At 42.3% G+C, this 22310-nt stretch overlaps 1 protein-coding gene across 4 annotated transcripts in view; it reads right to left on the reverse strand.

Moving 5' to 3' along the window:
* Positions 1-1957: 1957 nt before the first annotated feature.
* The window catches only part of LOC147712283 (uncharacterized), a 98501-nt gene continuing 78148 nt past the window's right edge, over positions 1958-22310 (reverse strand). For 3 of the 4 annotated variants that reach the window (XM_086923013.1, XM_086923012.1, XM_086923011.1), the window contains 2 exons: positions 18311-18415; positions 1958-5539 (listed from right to left, as the gene is read on the reverse strand). In XM_086923013.1, the coding sequence (XP_086779139.1) occupies positions 4782-5539; positions 18311-18415 (863 nt within the window). In that variant the 3' untranslated portion in view covers positions 1958-4781. The remainder of the gene's footprint in view (positions 5540-18310; positions 18416-22310) is intronic. The other variant, XM_086923010.1, reaches the window with a different exon arrangement.

A 22310-nucleotide genomic window follows, 5' to 3' on the forward strand; every position in this document is an offset into this window, starting at 1 on the left:
ATACAGCTATTCGGTCCCGGGCTCATGGGTACTCAGGTGGCAGGATCACTATTAAGGTTCTATGATCTCAAGCACAGTTCTGTGACTCTGAAAAATCCATGCAACAGTGTTTCTGGCTTCCTTTAAACAAGTTAAACAAGTTAAGGGGCTGCAGACCCAAATGAGTGGTGTAGAATATGAAGCAAAGGGACTACAAAGAATGTAGCCATTACAGTAAGAATTCTGGAAAATTAAGTAGATACAGAACATTTCGGTGTTTCATAATTGTGCTGTGACCACAATATGCCACGTAGGGGAAAAATGCAATTCCTAGAGAATAGAGCATATGCCTCCAAACCAAGAACTCTGCGAGTCCTGGTTGACAGCAAAGTGTTATTTCAAATGGGGCTTTAAAGCCCGTTACTGGACTTTCAGTAGGCCGCTTTCCTTCTCATCTAGGTCTCTTAACTGGAGAGAAAAAGGTGGTGTGGTACTGTTAGTCCTTTATGACCGAGAGGAGGCGCATTGTTAACATTCTGGGAACAATAGGCCAGAAGAAACACCTTTATTACAAGGGAAATACAATATTTATAGTCTCCTGTGAAGTAGGGAAGCTAAACAGATGAGAGAAGATCTAGCTCATGCTCAGCGTACCCCACCCTGTTTCTCTCCTACAATGTGCCTGCAAACACATCTCCCTTCAGCATCCACCAATTATTAATGCTCATAGAACACACACATGTCTCAGGGGTAGCATTTAGCCCCCAAACTACCACTGACTGTGTCCGTATCTTTAGATGTTTGACTCAGGGTAAAATAGAGGCCTATGCAGAGGAACTGTTGGAAACCTCTTTTGTTCATTGTAGATTATGAATTGTGCTTTGGTTAATCTTTGGAGTGTCCATATAACAAATGTAATGTTGGCATATCCTCACTCCTTTGGGGACTTCATAGACTCTAAAGTCATCCTCCATGTTGTCTCTTTCCAATCAGGAGCTAAGTGCACTGAGGAGAGAGTGGCTCCAGCAGCAATGTGCTAGCACCACTAGTTAACATGGCGGTACGCAGCGATATAAGAATTTGCTACTTCTGACAGATTTACAAGATGTTTTCCAATATTTTAGCGTTTTTAAACCATCCCGATGATTTGTCTGAAACAGCTACGAAAATATGAGCTTTAGCTTGATCTAGTACAGTTAAACCATCCCTATGATTCTTTTAAAAAGCTATGGAACATGAGCACTGTCTTGCTACAGTGGTTAAAGCTCGCATTTAGCTATTTTAAAATATGAGGTTTTCAATAAACGTATTGCACAAATAACCAAAAATTCAGAATAACATAGCTAATAAAGAAAATCCTACCTGTGCCATTAAATATTACCTTCCATGTGACTTTAAAACCATACTCAATGAACTTCGGGTTTCTAAGCACAGTTAATAAACCTTGAACATTTAAGTAGTTTGAAGAACTGCCTCTTGCTTCTAGCAGTTTCTGGTTTTCCTTCTTGGGGTTCTGTAAAATAATTCCTTACCTTAAAACTAATGTTCGACTTTGGCAATAGACAATGCCTGAAGAAGATATTTTTTTATAAACTAGCTTAGTTGTACATTGTAAAATTATTTTTGCTAAGGATTAAAAATGTCAGTTAAGCAAAAGAAAACTTCCCTTCACAATCCAACATGTGCGCATTGTTCACAAATTAATCTCTTAAGGGCATCAAATAGTGGCAACTGCATTGATGAAAAGATGTTGTTTTCCAGGAATGTTGAAAGTATTCTCTACATGTGCTGAACAACAATAATCTCCTACCTTTTTAACCATACGTAATACATCTTCTTTTAGGCTCAACATTACAGTCAGGAAAACATCAATAGGTCTTTTCAGATCACATCAACAATTCTGGTTGGACTCAACAAGTACACAGTGCAAATTAAGTCTAAGCAGTAATCAAAGAAAAAAAACAGCCACAGACACACATTCACTAAAGTGAAACATTGTATTCAGATAAAACGTTCATGAAACAAAAGCATCACACCGTTTTGCTTTAAGAAGTTGATCCAATTTCCTTGACTAATCTGTCAAGCATCCATTCCCATAAATATGGTTAGGCTGCCATAAGTTATTTTTTGCCGTTACTCTTGTTTCAGAATTCTATTGGGGGCTTGAGCTGATTAAGGAAATTACTGGACGGTACACACTGGTGCTGTAAAGGTTGTAAAGAATCTACGCATCTCTCTTGAACCCAACCTCACATTGAAGGCTCAGGCCAATAATGTAGTTTCAACTTGTACTTTTTTACTTAAGGTCTTGAAGAAAATCCTTCTCTTCCTATATAAGTAGGTCGATCAGGTGGCTATCCAGGCAACTATTCACAGCTGCCTGGATTACTGCAATTTGGGGGCTGGCAAGTGTCTGCTATGGGAATCGCTAGGCATTCAGAATGCAGCTGCCAAGATGATACCTGGCCTTCCTCATTAGTAATCCTCTTCAGAGGTCATAAAACATCTGAAATGGCTTGCAGTTGAAAAGCAAGTGAGGCTTAAATAACTGCCTCCTATACAAAGCAGTTTGTGAAATAGGCCACCAGGTCTAATCTGGCTAATAAATTCAAGAGGCATCCTGTAGTTTGCTGCCCTCCTTTGACACACATATGCTGGTTCTACCGCAGGTCACTCAATGGCGTAAAAGAGGCAAGGCTTTCCTCAGCTGCAAAACAGCAAAACTGTGGAATGAACTTCCTGCTCATCTGCGGAAAATTGCCTCTTTACTTGGCTCTTCGGTGTCAAGTGGTTTGCATTATGCCTTTTTTGATAAAAGTATCTCTGTAGTGACAAGAACTTTTAGTCGCTCCAGGCTCTGATTGTAGCCATGTCTATTGTTGGGAATCTTTTGCTTTAGCACCAGGACACCCTTCGGGTATATGCCGTGCTCTATAAAATAATCAACATAACATTGCCTTAGAAAGACAAGAAGCAAACAATCCTGAAGATATTCATGGGGCGAGAGAAAGATCTTTGGAAATGCAAGTATCCCACATTCTGTTGAGTCAAGAGGGAAATATGGAGCTTACAGGTGTCTATTCACTGGCATGCCTACAGGCTTTGTGGCATCTTAACTTCCCAACAGACATTGTGAATGTGGAAGCACAGTTCTCTGTGGAGAAGTGTGGCTCATTGGTTAGAGCGGCAGACCCTGATGCAGAGGTCTAGCCCGGGACCACGGTTCAATTCCTCGGCGGGTCTTGGGCTCAAAATTCCACGGACCTGATAATTCTTGCCTCGGTGCCTATTCCAATCATGGAGTCCCACTCTGCAACTCTGGTCAATAGCTTGCTTAATCTCCACAACGGCCCCCACAATGCTAAGGATGCCTCGCCTCCAACTTGGGGGTGCCCAGGAGTGGACGCCTCACAGGGAAAGCCAGGATGGGTTCCAAAGCGGTATTCGTACAGCGCCTTGAGACCCTTGCGGGTGAGTAGTGCGCTATACAAGTATCAATTTACATTTTTTACAAGATTATCTGCATGTGTTCAAGCATTGATTTTCTTGTCACTGTACAGCTGCACATGCCCTTGTCTACTAACAGTAGGCATAGCCAAGCAATATCGTGTAAGAAGAGTCTAGACTTGCTATGTCTTCAAGAAAAGTCTATACAAAGGAAAATGTTCATCACAATTACCTCAGCAGGGTAGGTTTAAAGCCTGCTCGTGCTCAGGTTCATTCTGTTGCAGTTTGCACATCATCAGTCATGCTTTAACCCCCCAGCCCAACCGCTGCATCATGGTTCAATTCTTTCAATATATATCTAGAGCTTTCTTCTTCCAAAGAAAGTCTACATGGAAAGTCGATGGAAACCTCAGGATCAGCCACTTCCGACGTGTTCTCTTGATTTCATTTTTCTTCCCTGAAGGTTCATTTTCAGGTTGACAAAGATATACAATATAAAAATGGTACATGACAAGATTTGGTATAATTAAATTCATACTGCAAAGATGTCAATCGACACATTTTGGAAAGTACACACATTTGTATTAAGTTGTGCCATATATATCTATGCATATTCAGTGATTATCTGTTGACAACTCGGTAGCACCAAACTTGTTTTTTTAGAAGGACTTAGCAAAATCTGTGCTATTCCCAGTTACCTAAAAACTACCAGTTAAACTACCTGAACACTGAATACTGTAAAACAGAATATAAGCTGAAGTTATTGAGAGCGGTATTGTCTTAGAAGGTCTCTCATCACAGGTTAACTTCATTAAAGATAGATTATTTAAACATAAGATGCCTCTAAATGTTTAAAATACCATTATGACTGATGTTTTGCACGTCACACCATGTAAAATTACTACACTCATGGCTGTACTCGATTTGTAACACCTTTTCTCTGAATCTAGACTAGTCTATCTATTCCCTAAACGTGTCTAGGAGGTCATGACCATGAGTCAGCCAAAAACTCATATTTCAATCCTGTAATTTTCAAAATGAGAACCAGAAGGCATATACTGACACTCGCACTCAAGGATAAAATGTAAACTTTGTTGATGGATGTATTTTTGTATTTCTGATTCTCTATTGTGCAATACCACATAAAGATAGGGGTACTTGAATGTTGCTAGGAGGGAACTTAGATCCGAGGTGGTAGACCTGGTAATATAATACATTTCTCAAAATGGTGCGCACTTTTTCCGTTCTGTGATCTTGATATGGCCTAATGTTTTCATATTAACTGGGCTTATGAGCATGGACTTACATTCAATACCTTTGGGTTTACTATGACAAGACTATGAATAAAAAATGCACTATTTCCTATGTATAGTTTGGTGTCTAGCAAGTGTTCCTTTTCGACTGAAGCTTTTTCCACACACAGCACATCCATATGGTCTCTCTCCCGTATGTATACTTAGGTGCTGATTAAGAAACTCCTTTAGCCTGAAGCTGTTTCCACATACAGTACACTTATAGGGTCTCTCTCCTGTATGTATTTTCTGGTGTCGTAAATAGATTTGTTTGTTATTAAAGCTTTTCCCACATACAGTACAAGAATATGGTCTTTCTTGGTTACGTGTTCTTTCAAGTTCAAGAGGTTTTGATACTGCAGAAATGTTTTTCTCCTGCTCAAAGTATGCATCTCTTACATTTTCTGTAGGTGGTGTCTGATGTTCAATAGGACTTTCATATGGAAGACGGGGCTGCTCATTGCCAGCATCTATCCGCCAGTACTGTAGTGTGTTCGTGTCATGTGCCATGATGTTCAAATTCGCCATTACGCTTTGACATTCGTTGAATGGGCCTGTTCTCTGTAGGTTTGGTGTTCGGTGATAAGACATTGAGGGTGCAGGATGATAGAAGCCACTCTGACCATGTCTTCGTTTACTTTTACCTCTGCTGGGATCCTGGTAATTTCCTGACCATATTTGTCTTGTATAATGTGATTTCTCAACAAAGTTGTAGATCAGCTTTGCTTTGACCTTTCCCGTCGAAGATTTGCATGGAGATGACTTGTCATCACATTTGACTGATTGTCCAAAGCTCTTATTTATGTTCACGCTTCCAGCATCTGTTAGATCATAATTAAATACATAGTTAGCTTTTTACATGTTTAATGTTCAATAATGTGACATCATGTTAGGATCTGTTGGATATTAATTTTCTGCCTTGCCATGAAGAAGTACACTGCTATGAACTATGTGTGCTCCACCCTCATGGGTCAGAACACTGGTCCTTACTCTAGGCTGATCAACAAGAGAACTTAAGACTCCACCCCTACCCCTGAGCAATGGAGGGAACATGGTAGTATTGTACCAAAGAAAAATCAGTTAAAGGATGTTGGAAAGAGGAAAGGTCATGGGATGTAACCCATTAGTTTATTTGAAATTGACATATGTTTAAATCACAAAGACCGTGGTAATGTGTATAGGGGAAAGGGGGCTTTCAGTAGAACAACACGCCATTATGCTGGGCCACAAGTGCCCTCTAAGAAGCCATATACAAAGTGTGATGATGACAGTGTGCACAGAGTCGATCAGTGGATGTGGTGAAGTTACTCATATGTTCTCACATGTAGCATCTCAATTAAGTTAATCACTGAAGATTTTCCCACATGGCCGTGCAGATACACTCCACTATGCTGGCGAGCTCCCAAATCCCATATGTGATATATGGAGATGTTTTTTAAGTACTTATGTATGTGGTATTTCTTTGGCACACAACTAGCCAAAGGAAATGCAGCACTGCACAGGGTGAAAGGTATGCATACAGTTAAGTGATTCCAGTGAGAGGTATCTGGTTTGTGAAAAGGTACTGCAGCGTGATGTAGTGTTCTTTAAAAAGGTGTGTCTTCAACCTTTTTCTGAATTGCATCAGGATTGTGGAGGTCCTGGCAGATAAAGGGATGTTGTTCCACTGACTGCCTGCAAAGATGGAAAAGGTCCCATGCCTTGTACTTTTTGTATAACCCTTCTTGACATAAGGTATCCTAACTGAAAATGCCCGTTTTGCGGGAACCTTGTGGGCCCCACAAAAGGGCATTTATAATCCATTTTTAACGACTATGAACCGATAAATAATATATGTGTTTGGTGTACTTTATACTTTTGTATTTCTTAGAAACTGTTTTATTAAGAGAGGGCTGTATCACAAAGACAAAGAATAAGATATTTTAAACAAGTGAACACGTTTTATTCTAACAAACTAAAAGCTTATGCATATTTGGGAAGTCCCTTATCTTAGGGAGAATCAGAAGCTTACAATTGGTCACTCTGGGGAGTTATATGTGAAATGTACCATAAATGGGGTGTATGTGTCTGCGCATCATTCCAGAGTACATTCCAGTAACATAACAAGATACTAATGGTGGAATGTTTAAACAATTAGAAAAAGCTAAAGTTACAAATGATGTAAAGCTTAGTTAATATTAAAAAAATTGGCTAATAATTAGGCACAATATGAGTCTCTTGAGGAACTATTAACTAGCTGTTCTATCAGTTTTGAATTACTGTCACGGAAAACAATTTAGGCACACAAGGATGACTAAAATAAAAATAATAAACATGCAATTTAAAAGTTAATCAGCCCCAACCATAATGGTTCATTTGAATGCATTTTCTAACAATTTTAAGATGGTTGCCATGCAGGCATACATAAGGCAGACATCTTCTAATGTGTTTTACACAGAAGCCTGGATGCACACACAAGTATACACAGTAACCATCTTGCAATATGCTGTTTTAAAATGAACTAAAAGATATTGGTTACCGAACATGCACTCACAGGAACAGTGGCTATTATTATAACATGTTTTGATTTATCTTTAGGAAAAAAAGTCACAAAATGGATGATATGAGTGGGCACACAAGACAGCCACCTTGTAATATGTCTTCTAAAAATAAAAATGTGAACACGTTACAAGGTGGTTGCTGTGCAAGCGCACACCCATACAGCCATGGTAAACAAATTACTTTGGTCACTATTTTTCTGATGCATCCGCTAGCTAACTGCAGATTCCTCACCTTAGAATACTCCCCAGGAGCCAGACTGCATCTGGACTAACTTTCTCCTTCGCAAAGCTCCTGTGTACGGTAAGCTAGCACAGCGCTGACTCCACACAAACACTGGAAGTGACAGAGCGGAACCGCATATAAAGCACCATCCTTTTCTTTTTTTCTTTTTCCACGAAATAGCGATCCATGGCCAGATGCAGAGCTTTCTTGACCACTGGGTTCTGAAGATACCAGGGGTTAATCCGAGCGATTGTCCCTACTCTTTTTTCGTTTAGGAGTGATTCCACCCAGATGGGAGAGAGGTCAGACAAGGAGGCAGTCGATGCGGGAAAGACTATATGTGCCCTTGAGTGAAAAGCGTATTGGAGACCCTGTGGGTGTAATGCTCCACACATCTGTCAGGCCCATTGCTTCCACAAATTCAGGGAGCCATTGTTGTGAAGGGCCAATGTTTTGTGGGGGATGGCGGTCAAGTGTTCCAGATACTACTGCATTAAAGTCTCCGCCTGCTATGAGATTTCCCTCTAGAAACTAAAGCATGATAGCCCCTAGATCCTTAAAAGTACAACCAAGTAGGCCCGGTGATACATATATGGACATTAGTGTCAGTGTCTTTTCCTTCCCACTGCCCAGGGATGGCTGCATACCGACCCATTTCGTCTGTCCATGTGTGTTGTATGGACAGCGGGAGGGATTCTTAAGCATAATGCCTCAACTGTAGACTTGTGGCGGACTTCCCCTTATCTGTCATTGTGGTCTTTCGCCCCCTCCAACCCTCCAACCAGTCAGCAGCCTCTTCAGGGCACTCAAAGAACCACGCTTTGCCCTCTGCCTCCACCCTAAGCCGAGCTGGGAATAGCATGCCGTACTTCACGCCTTTGTCTTGCAGTTTTTTCTTTACTTTGAGAAAGAATCTCCGTTGTTTTTGTACCTTCAGGGTGAAGTCCGGGAAGAAGCAGATCTCTGGTAACGAAGAGGGGAGCCACTCTGGCATTCTGTAGTATCACGTCCTTGTCTCTGAAGTTCAGCAGTCTTGCCTCAGTCGTCCACCAGGAATTCTGTGCGCCCTTTCTACCACAAAGAACTTGGAGAGTCCCTCCGGCTGCAGGTGATTGAGGATGAGTTCCTCAACGAATAGGTCTGCTGCTGGCCCCTCCGCCTTCTCGGGCACCCCAATAATTCGGACATTGTTCCTCCTGGTGCGACCTTCATAATTGTCGAGCTTGTCTTCTGCAAATTTACGAAAGTCCTTGACGTCTTGTTGCAGCTTCCACGTGTCGCCCAGGACACTAGAAGTAACAACCTCCATTTACTTCACCTTCTCTCTAATCATTGTCACGTCTGCCCTGATAAAAGTGACTTCTGTAGTGATGGTGTCCATTCTTTGTTCCAGGGATGACCGGACCCCCGAAATAGCCTCCATCACATCCTTAAGAGTTAGTTCACGGTGCTCGCTCTTGGCCCTGCTGCCATTTTACCCTTGTGGTTAAGCTCAGAATCCACTGGTTTTGGCAATGCAAATTTATCAAGTTTTGTTTGCTGGGCAACTGTTGCTCTTTTCGGGCAGGACATTTCTCTGACTGTTAGGTCTACTCCTGAACTGCACATATGACCACTCGTTCCCAACTGGAGTGTTCCCAGATAAGTTCACTGCGGCTGATAGCTGGAGGGCATGCTGAGTGGGATCTCAGGATACAGCTCAGGCACCGGAGAAGGCTGATGTGTGGCCCATACAATCCACCCGCAACACAAGAGGTGGCAGCTACTCACAGGCTCCTAGGCCAAAGTCAGATAGTAGAGTTTGAACAGTGCGCTGATAGGTGGTAATATCACTGGGCCCAGGATTTTAAGCTGTTATGGACTGGAGCCATGCCAGTGTGAGGGCTACTTCCAACACCATCACTCCACAGCGCTCCTTACGTGTAAATTTACTCTATTGATAACTGGCCAAGTGGCTCCAGGGCTCCTTTAGTTAAGGACTGTTGTGGTTCAATGCTGCGGGGGTCGATACTGAGGGGCAAGCGGTACCGCAATTACCAGAGCGGTGGGCCGGTAATACCCAGATTATCTGTTATAGCTGGGTCTTATATGCACCGCACCACTCCTGTAGTGGTGCTCCTTGGGCCTCCGACGCCCCCACCACCCTCAGCCCTGGTTTGCCTGTGGAGGGGGGCCAATCGTCAAGCACTGTGTCTGGATATTAGCGAGGACTCTCGCTGCAGCAATGCCATGCCTGCTGGGTGTGCCGATGTGGGTCCTCCGGCGGCCGAGACAGAATCACTTGGGCCTTCAACGGTCTGTTTCTTCAGCGCCGCAAAGCGCAGTCAGCGCCTCACGGCCGCCGGAATCCTCATCAATGACTGTCGAGCAGCCCCACCTAAAGCGTCGGGCACTCCAAACACGTCGTCTCTTACGGTGCCCTCCGGCGCCAATGCAGGCCTTGACCACGGCCTTGTGCCGGACGGGAGCCGGATCAGGACTTCGCCACGCCCCCACTCTCACCACGGCAAGTCCCAGTCACGAGTTTCAGGCAGGCCTGATGGCGTCACGCCGATTTCTGCAGGTCTGCGGGGTTGATGGAGCCGGAATCTTCGGCCATTGCCCCTCTAGACACCCCGGTGCTTCACCCATCCCTTTCTTGTCTTTTCCCTTTCTGTGCCCTGAGAAGTGAAGAATGAACACTTGTTGGTACAAGTGGGCTGAATATTAACTTGGGACCTATTAAGTTGTTAGTAAAGGCCACTCCACAGAATGTGCCAATATGTTTCTAAGAAGTGATCTGACCAACAGAACACAAGCTTCTTAAATTAGACCCACACACACATGAGTTAGGTGCATTACCGTCCAGGCACAATGCGAAATGAACACACCAACCAAATAGGCAGGTACACTTGGGGGGGGGGGGTTTCACCTGGTGTACGAAGGACAAGATACAGTTTACACACATGCAGGGGAACACTCCCACTACCCCTTGCTTCCCTCCCTGCACCTTCACTGTTACTGTTTCACACTCCCTGCACCCTCTAGGCACCCTCCTTTTTGATTTAGGGTCCACTCTCCTGGCCCGGTTTACTCACCGTCCTGGCTGCAACTCTCCTGAGTTGCGGCGGCTTTTTCTCACCTCCTGGGGAAAGAGGGGATCCACCAATCTTCGCACCACTCTTCTCTTTCGTCCTGGGCGTCTCCGGCGTCGACGATCCATCCCTCCTTCAGCGTGCTGTCATCTGATCTGGCTGCTGACATCTCCCCGAAGGAATGGGATCGCTTGTGGAAGGACATTCCCAAGGTGTACCGTAGCATTCCCCATCGCAAATCTGCCTATAAACTAATGACTCGATAGTATTATACTCCTGCTCATCTCCACCAGATGTTCCCGAACACTCCTACAAATTGTTGGCGGTGCCAGGCTGATAGAGGGGACTTCCTGCACATTTGGTGGTCTTGCTCGGAACTCACAATGTTCTTGAAGGAGGTCCTCAGTCATTTCAAGGAGGTTTTGGGTTTCCCGGTCCCTGCTACCCCATCCCTGGCACTCCTGGGCATTCGCCCTGGCAGGCTGAAGGACATGACCTTGGCACCTGGTATCTCATTCTGCATCTATAGGGGGCAGCGCTACTGCCCATTGCCTCTTGCTGGATGTGGCCCCACCCAGCCCATAGCTGCGTGGGTCCTCCGGCTGTTGGATGTCAATAAGAATTTCTAGTGAAGTTTAGAGAAAAACAAACTAGAGTAATACCAGAAAAGGGAGTGACTGATGAGATCATGTTTACGTGGTCATGAGAGAGGAGACCTTGCACAGATAAAATATTATCGATAATGTTAGGACTAGCTGTGAGAGGAAAGGGCTCTTTCTAGGCCAGTGAAAGTACCTTTTCTGGATTAGGATAAATAAAGATTTATTCTTGATGTACTAACTCTCTTTCTGCAAACTATTTACAAAGTTCTGAGACCGGAGCCAATATTCCCACTTCTGAATTCAAACACAATGCTCTGAAAGGAATTCATATGCTCTGCATCTTTTTCCATCATTTAGTTTGAGTATTTATAAACGTCATGAGACCAAAGCCTTTCAATAAATCTTCACAAATTTAAACTTCATAAAAATCTTAACTTTTTTTAAAACCCCACATTTTCTAAGCACCCATATACATTTAGTAGCTATTTAAATCCTTTCTAAATCTCTGCAATTTAATGTCATAGTGAAAACTGTCAATTACACAAACTTCAATCAGAAGGAAAATAACTTTACACATTAGTAAAAAACCAGAAAGGAGAAGTGGACACCTACAGGCCATACATCTTCAGTAACCAGTATAGGATATCATTTAAATGAGATGACAATCACTAATGAATTGTAACTGCAGAACAAGGGTAAAACCGTTACCCGCCATGATAGTGATGCTGCTTTTTCTTTCTTTTGAAAGAATATGATCAACCAAACTTGTCTCCAACTTTGTACTGACTAAATGCATTTCCTGTTGGATAAGATCAAAATAACTTCACGTGCTACAGTGCAGCCCTGCCAAGTACCACAAACATCAGGCGTTAGATTAAAGCATTTTAATATGGTGGGCTGCATTACAATGCATTTATCATGCCTTTTTAAGCACCTTGACCACTTGCGAGCTGTGAGGGTCAAGCTGCAATCAGGTAAAGTGACAGCGACCATCGGACCAGAGCTGGCTGCATTTTCAGCAATGCTGCGTCCAAGTGCTGAATGAGGGCCCCAGGGCAAGGGCTGCCGTTGGGGCTGCACATCCGGCTCATGTGGCAGGTGGCTCTGACAGAAGTATGATTGTGAGCAGCCCTGGAGTTGGCCTCCGGAGCCGAAGGCACTGCCTGACCTGTGTATTAACTCGGTCAGTGCAGGTGACGTGCCAAGAGAAAAAGCAGAATTTAAACCCCTAAAGGAGCATAAGCTGCAATGCTACCTCTTATCTCAGCCTCGCTCTCTCAATGGATGCCAATTATGGAGAAAATGTGATATTTAAGGGCTAATCTGGGATTTCACATGTTGTATTTCACTCACAGAAAGCAGCATATAGATACAGAAAATACAGGGCAGTACAAACTGAGGCACTTCCCATATCCTCCAGTTAAATTGCCAGCATGCTTCTTACTCCTGGGGCCGAGGTAATGGATAATGAATTGATCATTTGTATGATTTGTATGATAAGTCATCATTAATGTCACAGGCTGAGCTGATAAGGCTCGCGAATGCTCTCTACTCTTGGTGCCTGCAGTTGTTCATGATGGAGGGTGAGCAGACCAAGCTCTGACATCCGCAGACAGTGTGTAATTGGATGGTATGTGGCCAGGTGTGCTGTGCATGCTGCTTGCTCCTCCCCAAGCTTCACAGGGTCGAAGCGAAGAGCAGCACACAGTGTGCGTGGGACAATCCTTTTGGGTGAACTCAGAGAATGCTACTAGAAACAAGCATTTGCAATGCAATCGGTCTTGCCTTTGGGACCTTGGCTGTATTTAGCTATGCAGCACATTAACCTCGGTGCTGAAACATCTACTGTTCTCTAACATGGAGGGAAAGTAAGCACCAGACTGTGTGACACGCTAGGTATGGGAACACATGGAGAGAAATATTGCCTTTCAGCAGGAAATGGTATATTCCAAAGCTCAGTTTTAATATAAAATCAGGGCCTTCGGTGGTCATATTACTTAATAAACAAGATTTAAAAAAATATTATTGTCTACAGGTGCTCGTGGAAGAAAATTTCTATGGACTGGAACCTAGAGAATGCTGAAGTGATTCTCCTATGTTACTGACCTCTGCTGGTCGTTTTCTATCAAGAAAGCTAAATAGAGGCAGTTGGCAGAAAATTAAAAAAGTCCCTCAGTAGAACACAATTTTGGTATTTTACTGACCTCTACTGGTCGCTCTGGAACAAGACAGTTAAATGGAGGCAGTTCAACAGAAAAAAAGTCCCTAAGAGGAAGCAGACAAGTCCTAGAACTGATCTCGAGCCCACAAAGTACATACACATAAGTATATATTAAAGTATATACAAGAGGTTTCGAATGCTCGACCTAAAAAAGTAAAGTACACCAAATATTTAAAGACAGGCTGGAACAGTAATTAACTTGTTTTCCATGCTGCTACAGAAGCCTGTGACCTGCTAAGCATACATTGATCCGAATTTGCATTTCCGGTTATGAACTCTTTTCAAAGTTCAAGATTTCTCCAGCAGTGAATATGTTCCTACAACATGAAATGTTCACCTTACGTTATTACACTTATTTTTTCAATCACACTGCTTAGTCTTTGTTGAATATGACACGATTGGCTGAGATTTAAATACAGGCCAGGAAGTTCACTCACAGTTGTGTAAACAAAGTATCTGAGAAGAAATAATAATGTTAAGCCCGTCCCTCTTTTATAGCTGCAGCTGTCGCAAGTAGGTGTGTCATACTTGGCTTTGCCATATAAACTTTCAATCGATGGCGCATTAGGCTGTGTATTTAATCTCAAAACCATAAACTGACGTACTCTGCAATGTGGAAAATGACTCACACTTTATAACTAATTTTTTAGGTCGAAGCCTGCATTGCAGGGCATGGCCCTGCTGCAGGCAAAGAGATATTCTGAGCAGGGGATTTCAGTATGGCATGAAGCCACGCCCCTTTTTGTCCATTGGCAGGCCTCTCGAAACGGAGGCCTGCCATTGGAAAAAGCTCCTGTTTAGCAGATTTGTCTGCTCTGGATCCCGCCTCTCGAGGACTCCATGACCTTCCTTACGGTAGCACGACAATATTTTCAGAAATATTGCCTTGGCAACCATGAGGCAGGTCAGGGAGTCCTGGAGGGGTGGGATTCAGTATCCATTTCCGCCCCGTTTTTTTTTTGTTTGTTTTGTTTGTGCCGTCATTCCTGAGTGTTCCTCGGCGGTGGAGGAGGTAGGGGAGAAACGGTGCTTGTATTGTTTAGGCTATTAGCAATTTTTGATGTCATTTGGGCTATTTTCAGTAGGTTGTTAGTTTGGTTTGGGGTTTTATTCTAAGGAAGATTGGGCTAGTTTATTATCTGATGCAGTCGGCAACGCACAGGAGCATTAATCCTTTTTGCCTGCGTGCACTATGGCTCCCAGTGTCATACAGGCTCAGATTTCCTTTTTGCAACTGCCATGCGCAATGTGACTAGCTTCGCCACACAAGGGACGACATGAGAGGAGTACAGTGCACTGCGCAGTAGCCGGGACACCGGAAGAGTTTGGCCTGTGTGGCATTGAACTTTCGGTGTGGTCCAGGTTTGAGGTTCTGTTTATAAATCACTAATTGTAAGCTGAGCGCAGTACAAAAGCGGGAGTGTAGGGCAAAAAACAGAATGAAGAAAAGAGGTGTTTGGCGAGCGCATGTGTAATAAATATTAGCATGTCCCTCTTTAAAAGTAAATCGTTAGTAAACTGCAGTTTTTGTTACGAGGCTAACCTCGTTGAAGCGTTTTCCTACGACCAACTCAAGAAGCATTTGTATCGCAAGATAAATGCTTTTTAACTGCTTTTAAGCAGGGGTGCTCCAATATTGTTGGCAGGGTCACATTGTATCACAGGCCTCTTGCAGAGAGGAGGAAGGAGCAGCCTGTGGTTCCGTCCGCACTTGATGATGCAACGCCCTTCCACGGTATCCACCCCGCTGAAGCATTTCAAAGTATGTCCAGACTCCAAATACATAACATCGATCGCCTAGGCTCTTTCTTGTTTTCTTTCTTATTGGGCAGTGGAAGTTGTTTTCATTTGCTGGTCTCACTGTAGTCACCTTTAGGATGATTTTGGTTTCACCTTTATAATCAACCCACACCAAGGCACTGGTTTGTTTTACAACCCCCTGCCTCTTGCTCGCTACAGGTAAACAGAGCTGCCACAACTTTCCTCTCTGTGTGGACTGTCGGAAGATGGATTGGGATTACACAGTAAGAAAAGATTAAACACACTGTCCCCCTGACTTCGACGTCACTAAAATATGAAGTTTTGAAACTTCTACATAGTTTCTAGAAAGCATGTTTGGGAGCATGTATTTATTACGGCGCTATAAACACACTCCTTTCCTTTTCAGCTGTTCAAGGGAGCTTTGTGGGCTTTTTTGTGAATAATTTAGCTTTGTCACTTTCTTTCTGTACTTGAAATGTTTGGACGAGTTTAAGAATTTATAGAATGTTTTGCTAACACATGTTGCTTTAGGTAAAGTGCCTTGTGGCGCCTGCCTTGCACACACAGTGAAGGTGGGGTGACAAAGGGTGTCTGCTGCCACAGGCCATGCAGGTGTGTGCCCCGGTATAGACACACAGCAGCACATGAAGTGTCTGAGTTCATAGTATGATGTCTTCAATCAACAGGAGCTTACCACAGACAACGTGAAGAGCTGGCTTCATCATATGTACATTTTACGCATTTTCTGCATTGATCACCAGGTGTCCGAGGCCACGTTGTCTCCATGTCACCAAGTGATTTTGTCTCTGGGGCGTTTCTTAAAATTGCTCCATCACTTGCAGAATCTGAATAGGGTCCCTCTTGTATTTTATTTTAGAAGTATGGCTGCAGATGTTTGTTTTTTGTTTTTTTATAATATAAAGCACCTCGACAGAAGCACCACCCTTGAGCAATGTGGTTTAAAATACATAGGTGTTCGCTCAATACCCCACTAGCTCCATTCATACCATGTCACAGGAAGAAAGCCGAATTTCTAGCACTAACCACAGCCTATGAGGTAGAGAAAGGCGGATGTGGGTGTGTGCCACTAAGCGCTATAAATAGCAGGAATTCTCATAACCAAATTGAGTTCAACCTTGAAATGATAAAGGCAGAAGATAGGTGAGTGTGCATGTGCACTATAGCAAAGATGGGTGGGTAACCCAATATACCCTTGCGGACTCGGGCAAACAATATGTATAGATAAAGATACCAGCAAGGGTTTTACTTTTGTTGAATAATTACAGCGACTAAGATCTATATTACTAAGACTCTTAGACTGAGAACATCAGCTGCTGAAATTGTTTAATCTCACCTTGTTCTTAGTGAGGGAACCAAAAGAGCTACCACACTAGCTCTAGGGAAGCAAAAAATGCAAAATGAGAAGCAACACAAGAGGTTATATTTAAAAAAAGGTTATATTTCAAAAAATACTTATTATTTGTTTTCTTGAATTTCATTCAAGAAAACAAATAATAAGTCTTTTTTTAAATATCATGCACATATTGTGCACTATAGCAGCACACTTATTTTTGAGTCTGACAGAAAATGGACTTTGATATTGGTACGCAGCCGTCTTCCAATGACGATTTTGTAGTCTCTTCAAATGTTATCACTTTTGGAAATGTAATCTGTATCACTAGGGGCAAAAAGTCTTCTGTTTGATCCCTTTTTAGGTCTTGCCTGGGGCTTGTAAGACATTTTATTAGCTTAAAAGGGGCTTAGATCTCCACCCATTACTTACTGCTGGTTGGCTTCATCTTCGCTCACAAGAGTTTGAGCTATTGGCATTGTAAATGACAATGTCTTTTATTTATGTATTAATTAGAAAAACTAGTAAATAAAAGGCATTGTAATTTACAATGCCAATAGCTTAAACTCTCGCAAATGCGAGAACTATTGCATTGCAAATGCTTGTTGTTTAGTGATTTCTAGCACATGCCTTCCATTTCTAAACGCTGATGATTTCTTTTCAAACTGTCACCCCACACCTCAATGTTTTCCATCATAAAGTAATTGCTTTACCACTAGTTATGTGATCCCCAAAAAACGTTCAGATGATAAAAACCTCGGGAGTGTTGCTTCTTTTTCAAGACTGCTCTTAGATTGCTACCGTGGAAACAAAAAATCATTCCTGAAATTTAACTAATTATATGGAAATGAGTTCTTTGCTCCACTCAATCAAATGTCAGTCAAAGTATCACACCTATGGCACTGAAATGTCAAACACAATCACACTGAAGACACACAAATGTCACACATAAGCACAATTAACACTTAGTAGTTATGAATAAAATAAATATTTATCTGGACCCGTGGCACCGGCAGAGGCAGTACCCTTATGTATATCGTGATGGCAGCACATTGCTGTTGTTATTTTCTGGCAAACACTGTGCCCTGCAGTATCTCATGGCCCGAAATAGCAGGCACCGAGGTCACCTTCCATTTCTGGTGCTTTGCAGCAGTTTTAATATCTTCTTAAGAGTTTCCTGCTGCTAAAATGGATGTAATTATTTTCCCTCGTCTTCGTTGCTTGATTTTGCTCCCGACATAAAGTGTCTCTCATAGTCGATGAATGGAACTCATAATTACACTGACATTATGAGTGCCACACATAAGCAATTTGAAACCTTGATAGCTATGACAGTGGGAGCTGCATCACAAACCTAATCCTGTCTTCTCATCTCATCTCAACACCAGTGTTATCTCCACTGTGGTCATTACTAGGAAACAGCAGCAGTATTTTGTTTTCTACGTCTCTGCAGTAGGCACCGTTTTGCTTCCTATACATGAGTGCTGCAAGACATTTGCTAAAACATATAGGACAGAGATAGATAATAAGGTTCCAAACAACTAAATCACTTAGCACCAATAGCTATACAACTTTTCTCACCATACTTGCATAACTAACTCTAGTCCTGAAAAAAGTTGCATTAAGTGTGCAAACACGGTGGGAATGTTGTTCATATCACCCCAATATTTCAGGTGTGTAGGGAAACAAGGTAAAATATTCACTTGCACCTTTTTCATATATCTTGTGGATTTGTGGCATGGTGAGCAATCCCAAGAAGTATGTGTAGGGGAGTAAGAATGCACTTGGAAAACTACAACTTACATCAACTGACTACTCACCTCTAGGCTCACTAATGTGTTCCATGGGCTCATCCTGGCCAATATACTCAGTGTCTCTCTCTTCTTTGATGACGATCGAGACAATGGGTTCAGTAGACTCAGGTTCTGCAATTAATTAAACGTTTAACCGATCACAAAGGTTGTAAACGGCAAGACCATCTGTAGACTTATTTTCCTTACAAAATGCAATAATAAAATATATTGCTTATCTGCATTTGTAATTGAATATCAGCTAAATGGATTAAAATAAAGAGGCAACAAGCATAAAAAAACAGACACAGCAGGTTAAAAAAACGTTATTCTTTTCTAAAACTACAACAATGTTGTTTAATCGCATAGTTGAAGAGACGACTTATGTTTTAGTGTGGTAGTAAGAACGAGTATCAACACCTTTCTGTACATATCTGTTCATGGACAGCTTAATAGCATGGAACATATGACATTTTTCCTCCAAATACTGACAAGTGAAACCATAAAGGAACAGAAATCTAAGACACAAACTCTAACATGTCACTCTTGCATTAAACATTAAAATGTAGTCTGTTTACACCTTGAAGTAAAGATTTTCTTAGCCTAGCAACAAGACAATTGCTTTCCATATGGACATGCATTAGCTTCTAAGTTGCACAGCATAAAATATATTGGCATAACATTAAAAATTTGTCAGAAATACCAACTAGCAGCACATACTTTTCTCTATGATTCAATAATAATAATAATAATAATAATCCACATTTGTAAAGCGCACAATCACCCGTAAGGGTCTCTAGGCGCTGGGGGCCGTTGGGAAGATTAAGCAAGCTATTACCCAGAGTCACATGGTGCTGGGCTAATCTGCCGCCGGCCCTGGGGATCGAACCGTGATCCCCAGATTCCGGAGTCAGTCCCCCTGGCCGCGGAGCCACACCTCTCCCGCACAGCAGTATTGTACTGAGGATTTCAAGCTTTTATTACGTTTTGGGTGTTAAAACACGCGTGCAGTGCAATCTCATCTGGGAATTTCCTCACGCGACCTCTCGCAGGTAACAATTATCCAAAGTAAATTACAACACCTCCACATTGGTTTGTTTCAAACCTGCCAGGGTATGCTGCAGATGCTGATATCATGGCTCTGGGGCAGATCCATGACAAATGTAAAACAAGGGAGGTGACAAAGGGAATCCCTGAGAAATGCCTTGAAGAACCGACCCTTTTAGAGATGCAGAGCTTCCCGGTTTTGTTCTCATTCATTCATCCCCTAACACACCTTTCATCTTTAGCTGATTCGGCCGAATAATACATTGAAAAGTGCTGAAGTTTTTGGACAGCTTGAGCAAACCACTATCACCATCCGTAGCGGTCTCCTCTACTTCTACCAAGTAGAAAAGATATTGCAATTGGTCATCCAATGCAGGGGACATTGCCTATAGTTGGAGGCAATCAGCAGAGAGTGAGTCTGTTGTGCTATGCATTCCCCTCAAATCGACACCTGTCCAAGATCTGCAGAAAGTTGTGTGGATTGGACTCTAATCGTTCCTCCGAGGAATCCATATATTTTATACTTCAGTAATTTGAAGCTGCATCTTCCTAAGAGTCACTGCTCCTTGGCTCCGGGTGGACTAAATGGAGAACATACTAGGTTTTACTGGTCTGCAACAATGTTTCTTTTCTTTTTTTTAAAAGACCTTTATTATGCAGTTTCAAAAGACACAGTTATACGCCTACATCCCAGGGGCCGGCGGTAGTCTGCACATCGATGGTAAATAAACACAGCCGTTTAGCCGACAACTGTTTCTTTTCTGACGCTACACAGCGCCTAATGCTTATGCACAGCTACCAATTCACTATACCATGATTGAAAGCATTTCTGATCAACACAAACCATATCCAACATCTTTCATTAAGGCTAAACTATGATCAACACCCTGTTGACATTCACTATAGAAAAGCTATCAGGAACCCAATGCAGCTCGAATACTTCAGAAACTCATTAAAATTCTGAAGTACTACATACATTCTACAATACAATACAACAGACTGGGAATCTGAGTCTACAAAAGTAAGCAGGTCATTGCACACAATGACCAAAGCTGATTCTGTTCCACAACCTGGTCAAAAACCAGATTGATAGCTCACTTTGCCTTTATACAAGATTCAGTAGTTCCTTTGTATTATACATATGATTAACTTCCAAAGTGTTAGGGAAAGGGAGAAGCAGCAATAGCACCCTGAGCAGTCTCCGATGGGTCCCCTCCTATCCTTGAATATTTAGCTAGGGTGGATTTCTCATTTTTTTCTAATTTTTGAATGCCAGAAGGCTGCAAGCGTGTCAAGTGAGGTCAGGTGCAATGTTCACGGCTCTGGTGACTGCACAGGTGCACTATTAGTTTAAGAGTTTAAATCTTATTTTTAAGGACGACTAGGCGATACAGTGGTGAACTTGTAATCCCTGAAAATAAACAAAAATAGACATAAGATTGATATTTGAGATTTATCAATTTGTAAAAAAGACAGCAAATCTTGAACTTAGTGTGTTCCTCAAACAGTAGCCAGTGTAGAGGCAAAATAGGTGGCAGATGCAATCAGGGGCCATATCATGAATGGCAGCACTGGTTGATCACAATGTATCTCTGATAAACATCAGGTTAAATGTAATTCAGCCAAAGTACTGCAAGCACATAAACACAGGAGCTCAGCTCTGCGATGTGCTAGCGCAGTCCATCATGATACAGCCCCATATGTTGTTGTTCCCACCATAAGACATACTGCTGCTTGTAAAGGCTCTTTAGCGGGGCATGGAGCAAAGTTACGCATTCCATGGAGTACAGTGGACCCTCCCCCTACAAGGGAAACTACAAGACTCAAGAAGGCTGTAAGAAAGTTTGGATGGAAAACCTAACCATCTGATATAAGGGGATAATGTACAGATCCAAGAAGCATCTCTTATTTCTTGAAGGTGCAATAGATAAAATTAAGTTTGTTGCCAAAGAATGAACACTGCTGTCATCACTTGAGGAGATCAATTAACATAGTTATTTCACTTCAGCAAATATTGAATCATGATTTTCAGCTTAGATGCCCACACACTCAGCAACTCCAAGTAAACAGGTCTGCAGCAACGGGTAGGAGAGGAAATCTGGAGAATCCAATGTGTACAAATGATGGTCTCACCACTAGAAAGAAATAAGATCACTTTTGTCACTTCGCCTGATAACTCATCCCGAAGGGCAAACTGGTAAGTATCAATAGACCAACGATGGTCACTTCCTCTGACAACTCATGCTGGATGGTTTATTGGTAAATGTCACTAACAGACCATGCATCGAATAAGAATGGTAAGAACTTTTACGATCACCTGAAAGGTTATAGTCTTTAAGCTGCTTTTTTGTATAGAGCGGGATTGGCAAGGGCAGAGAACATGTTTGGTGCTGATATGATTTTGTGATTCTGAGAGTTTGGTAGCAGTTTTGAAATTAATAACAGTAGAGTCAAGGTGCTTGTTTTACTGTCCAACCTGAGACTTTGCTCCCTGCTGGAGTTGGTCGCCCAAATTAGGATGGAGTGGTCAAGCACAATTTTATAAACAGTTTTTAAGTAACTGCTAACCACCTGACAGAGTTGTCTTTTGAGTGAAAAGCAGTGGGCTACGATTTACTTAAAAATGCATATCTCCTGAACCCTCTGGTGAATTTTGTTTTCTTTAGTGTCTAAAGTTTCAGAAAAATAAGATGATATTTTGTAGCAGGGATTCTGCTCCTACACAGAACTGTGCATAGAGACTTAGAACCTCAGTGAATTAGGGTGTGCCAAAACTCACCTTAGTATCCAAAATCCCCTACCAGACTAGCAATCAGTGACTCATTGGTACTAACAAAACCCCAATGATTTAGAGAACCAAGAACATGGACTTAGAACACCTCCGGTAACTTGGAACACATGAACACTCTTTCGATATACTGACATATCAATCCAGAACGAGGAGTCAATGAGGACACGTGCGAGTTTGAAATGTTTATTTCTA

The sequence above is a fragment of the Lissotriton vulgaris genome, chromosome 5 (assembly GCF_964263255.1).
Source record: "Lissotriton vulgaris chromosome 5, aLisVul1.2, whole genome shotgun sequence".
In the NCBI taxonomy this organism is placed as follows: Eukaryota; Metazoa; Chordata; class Amphibia; order Caudata; family Salamandridae; genus Lissotriton; species Lissotriton vulgaris.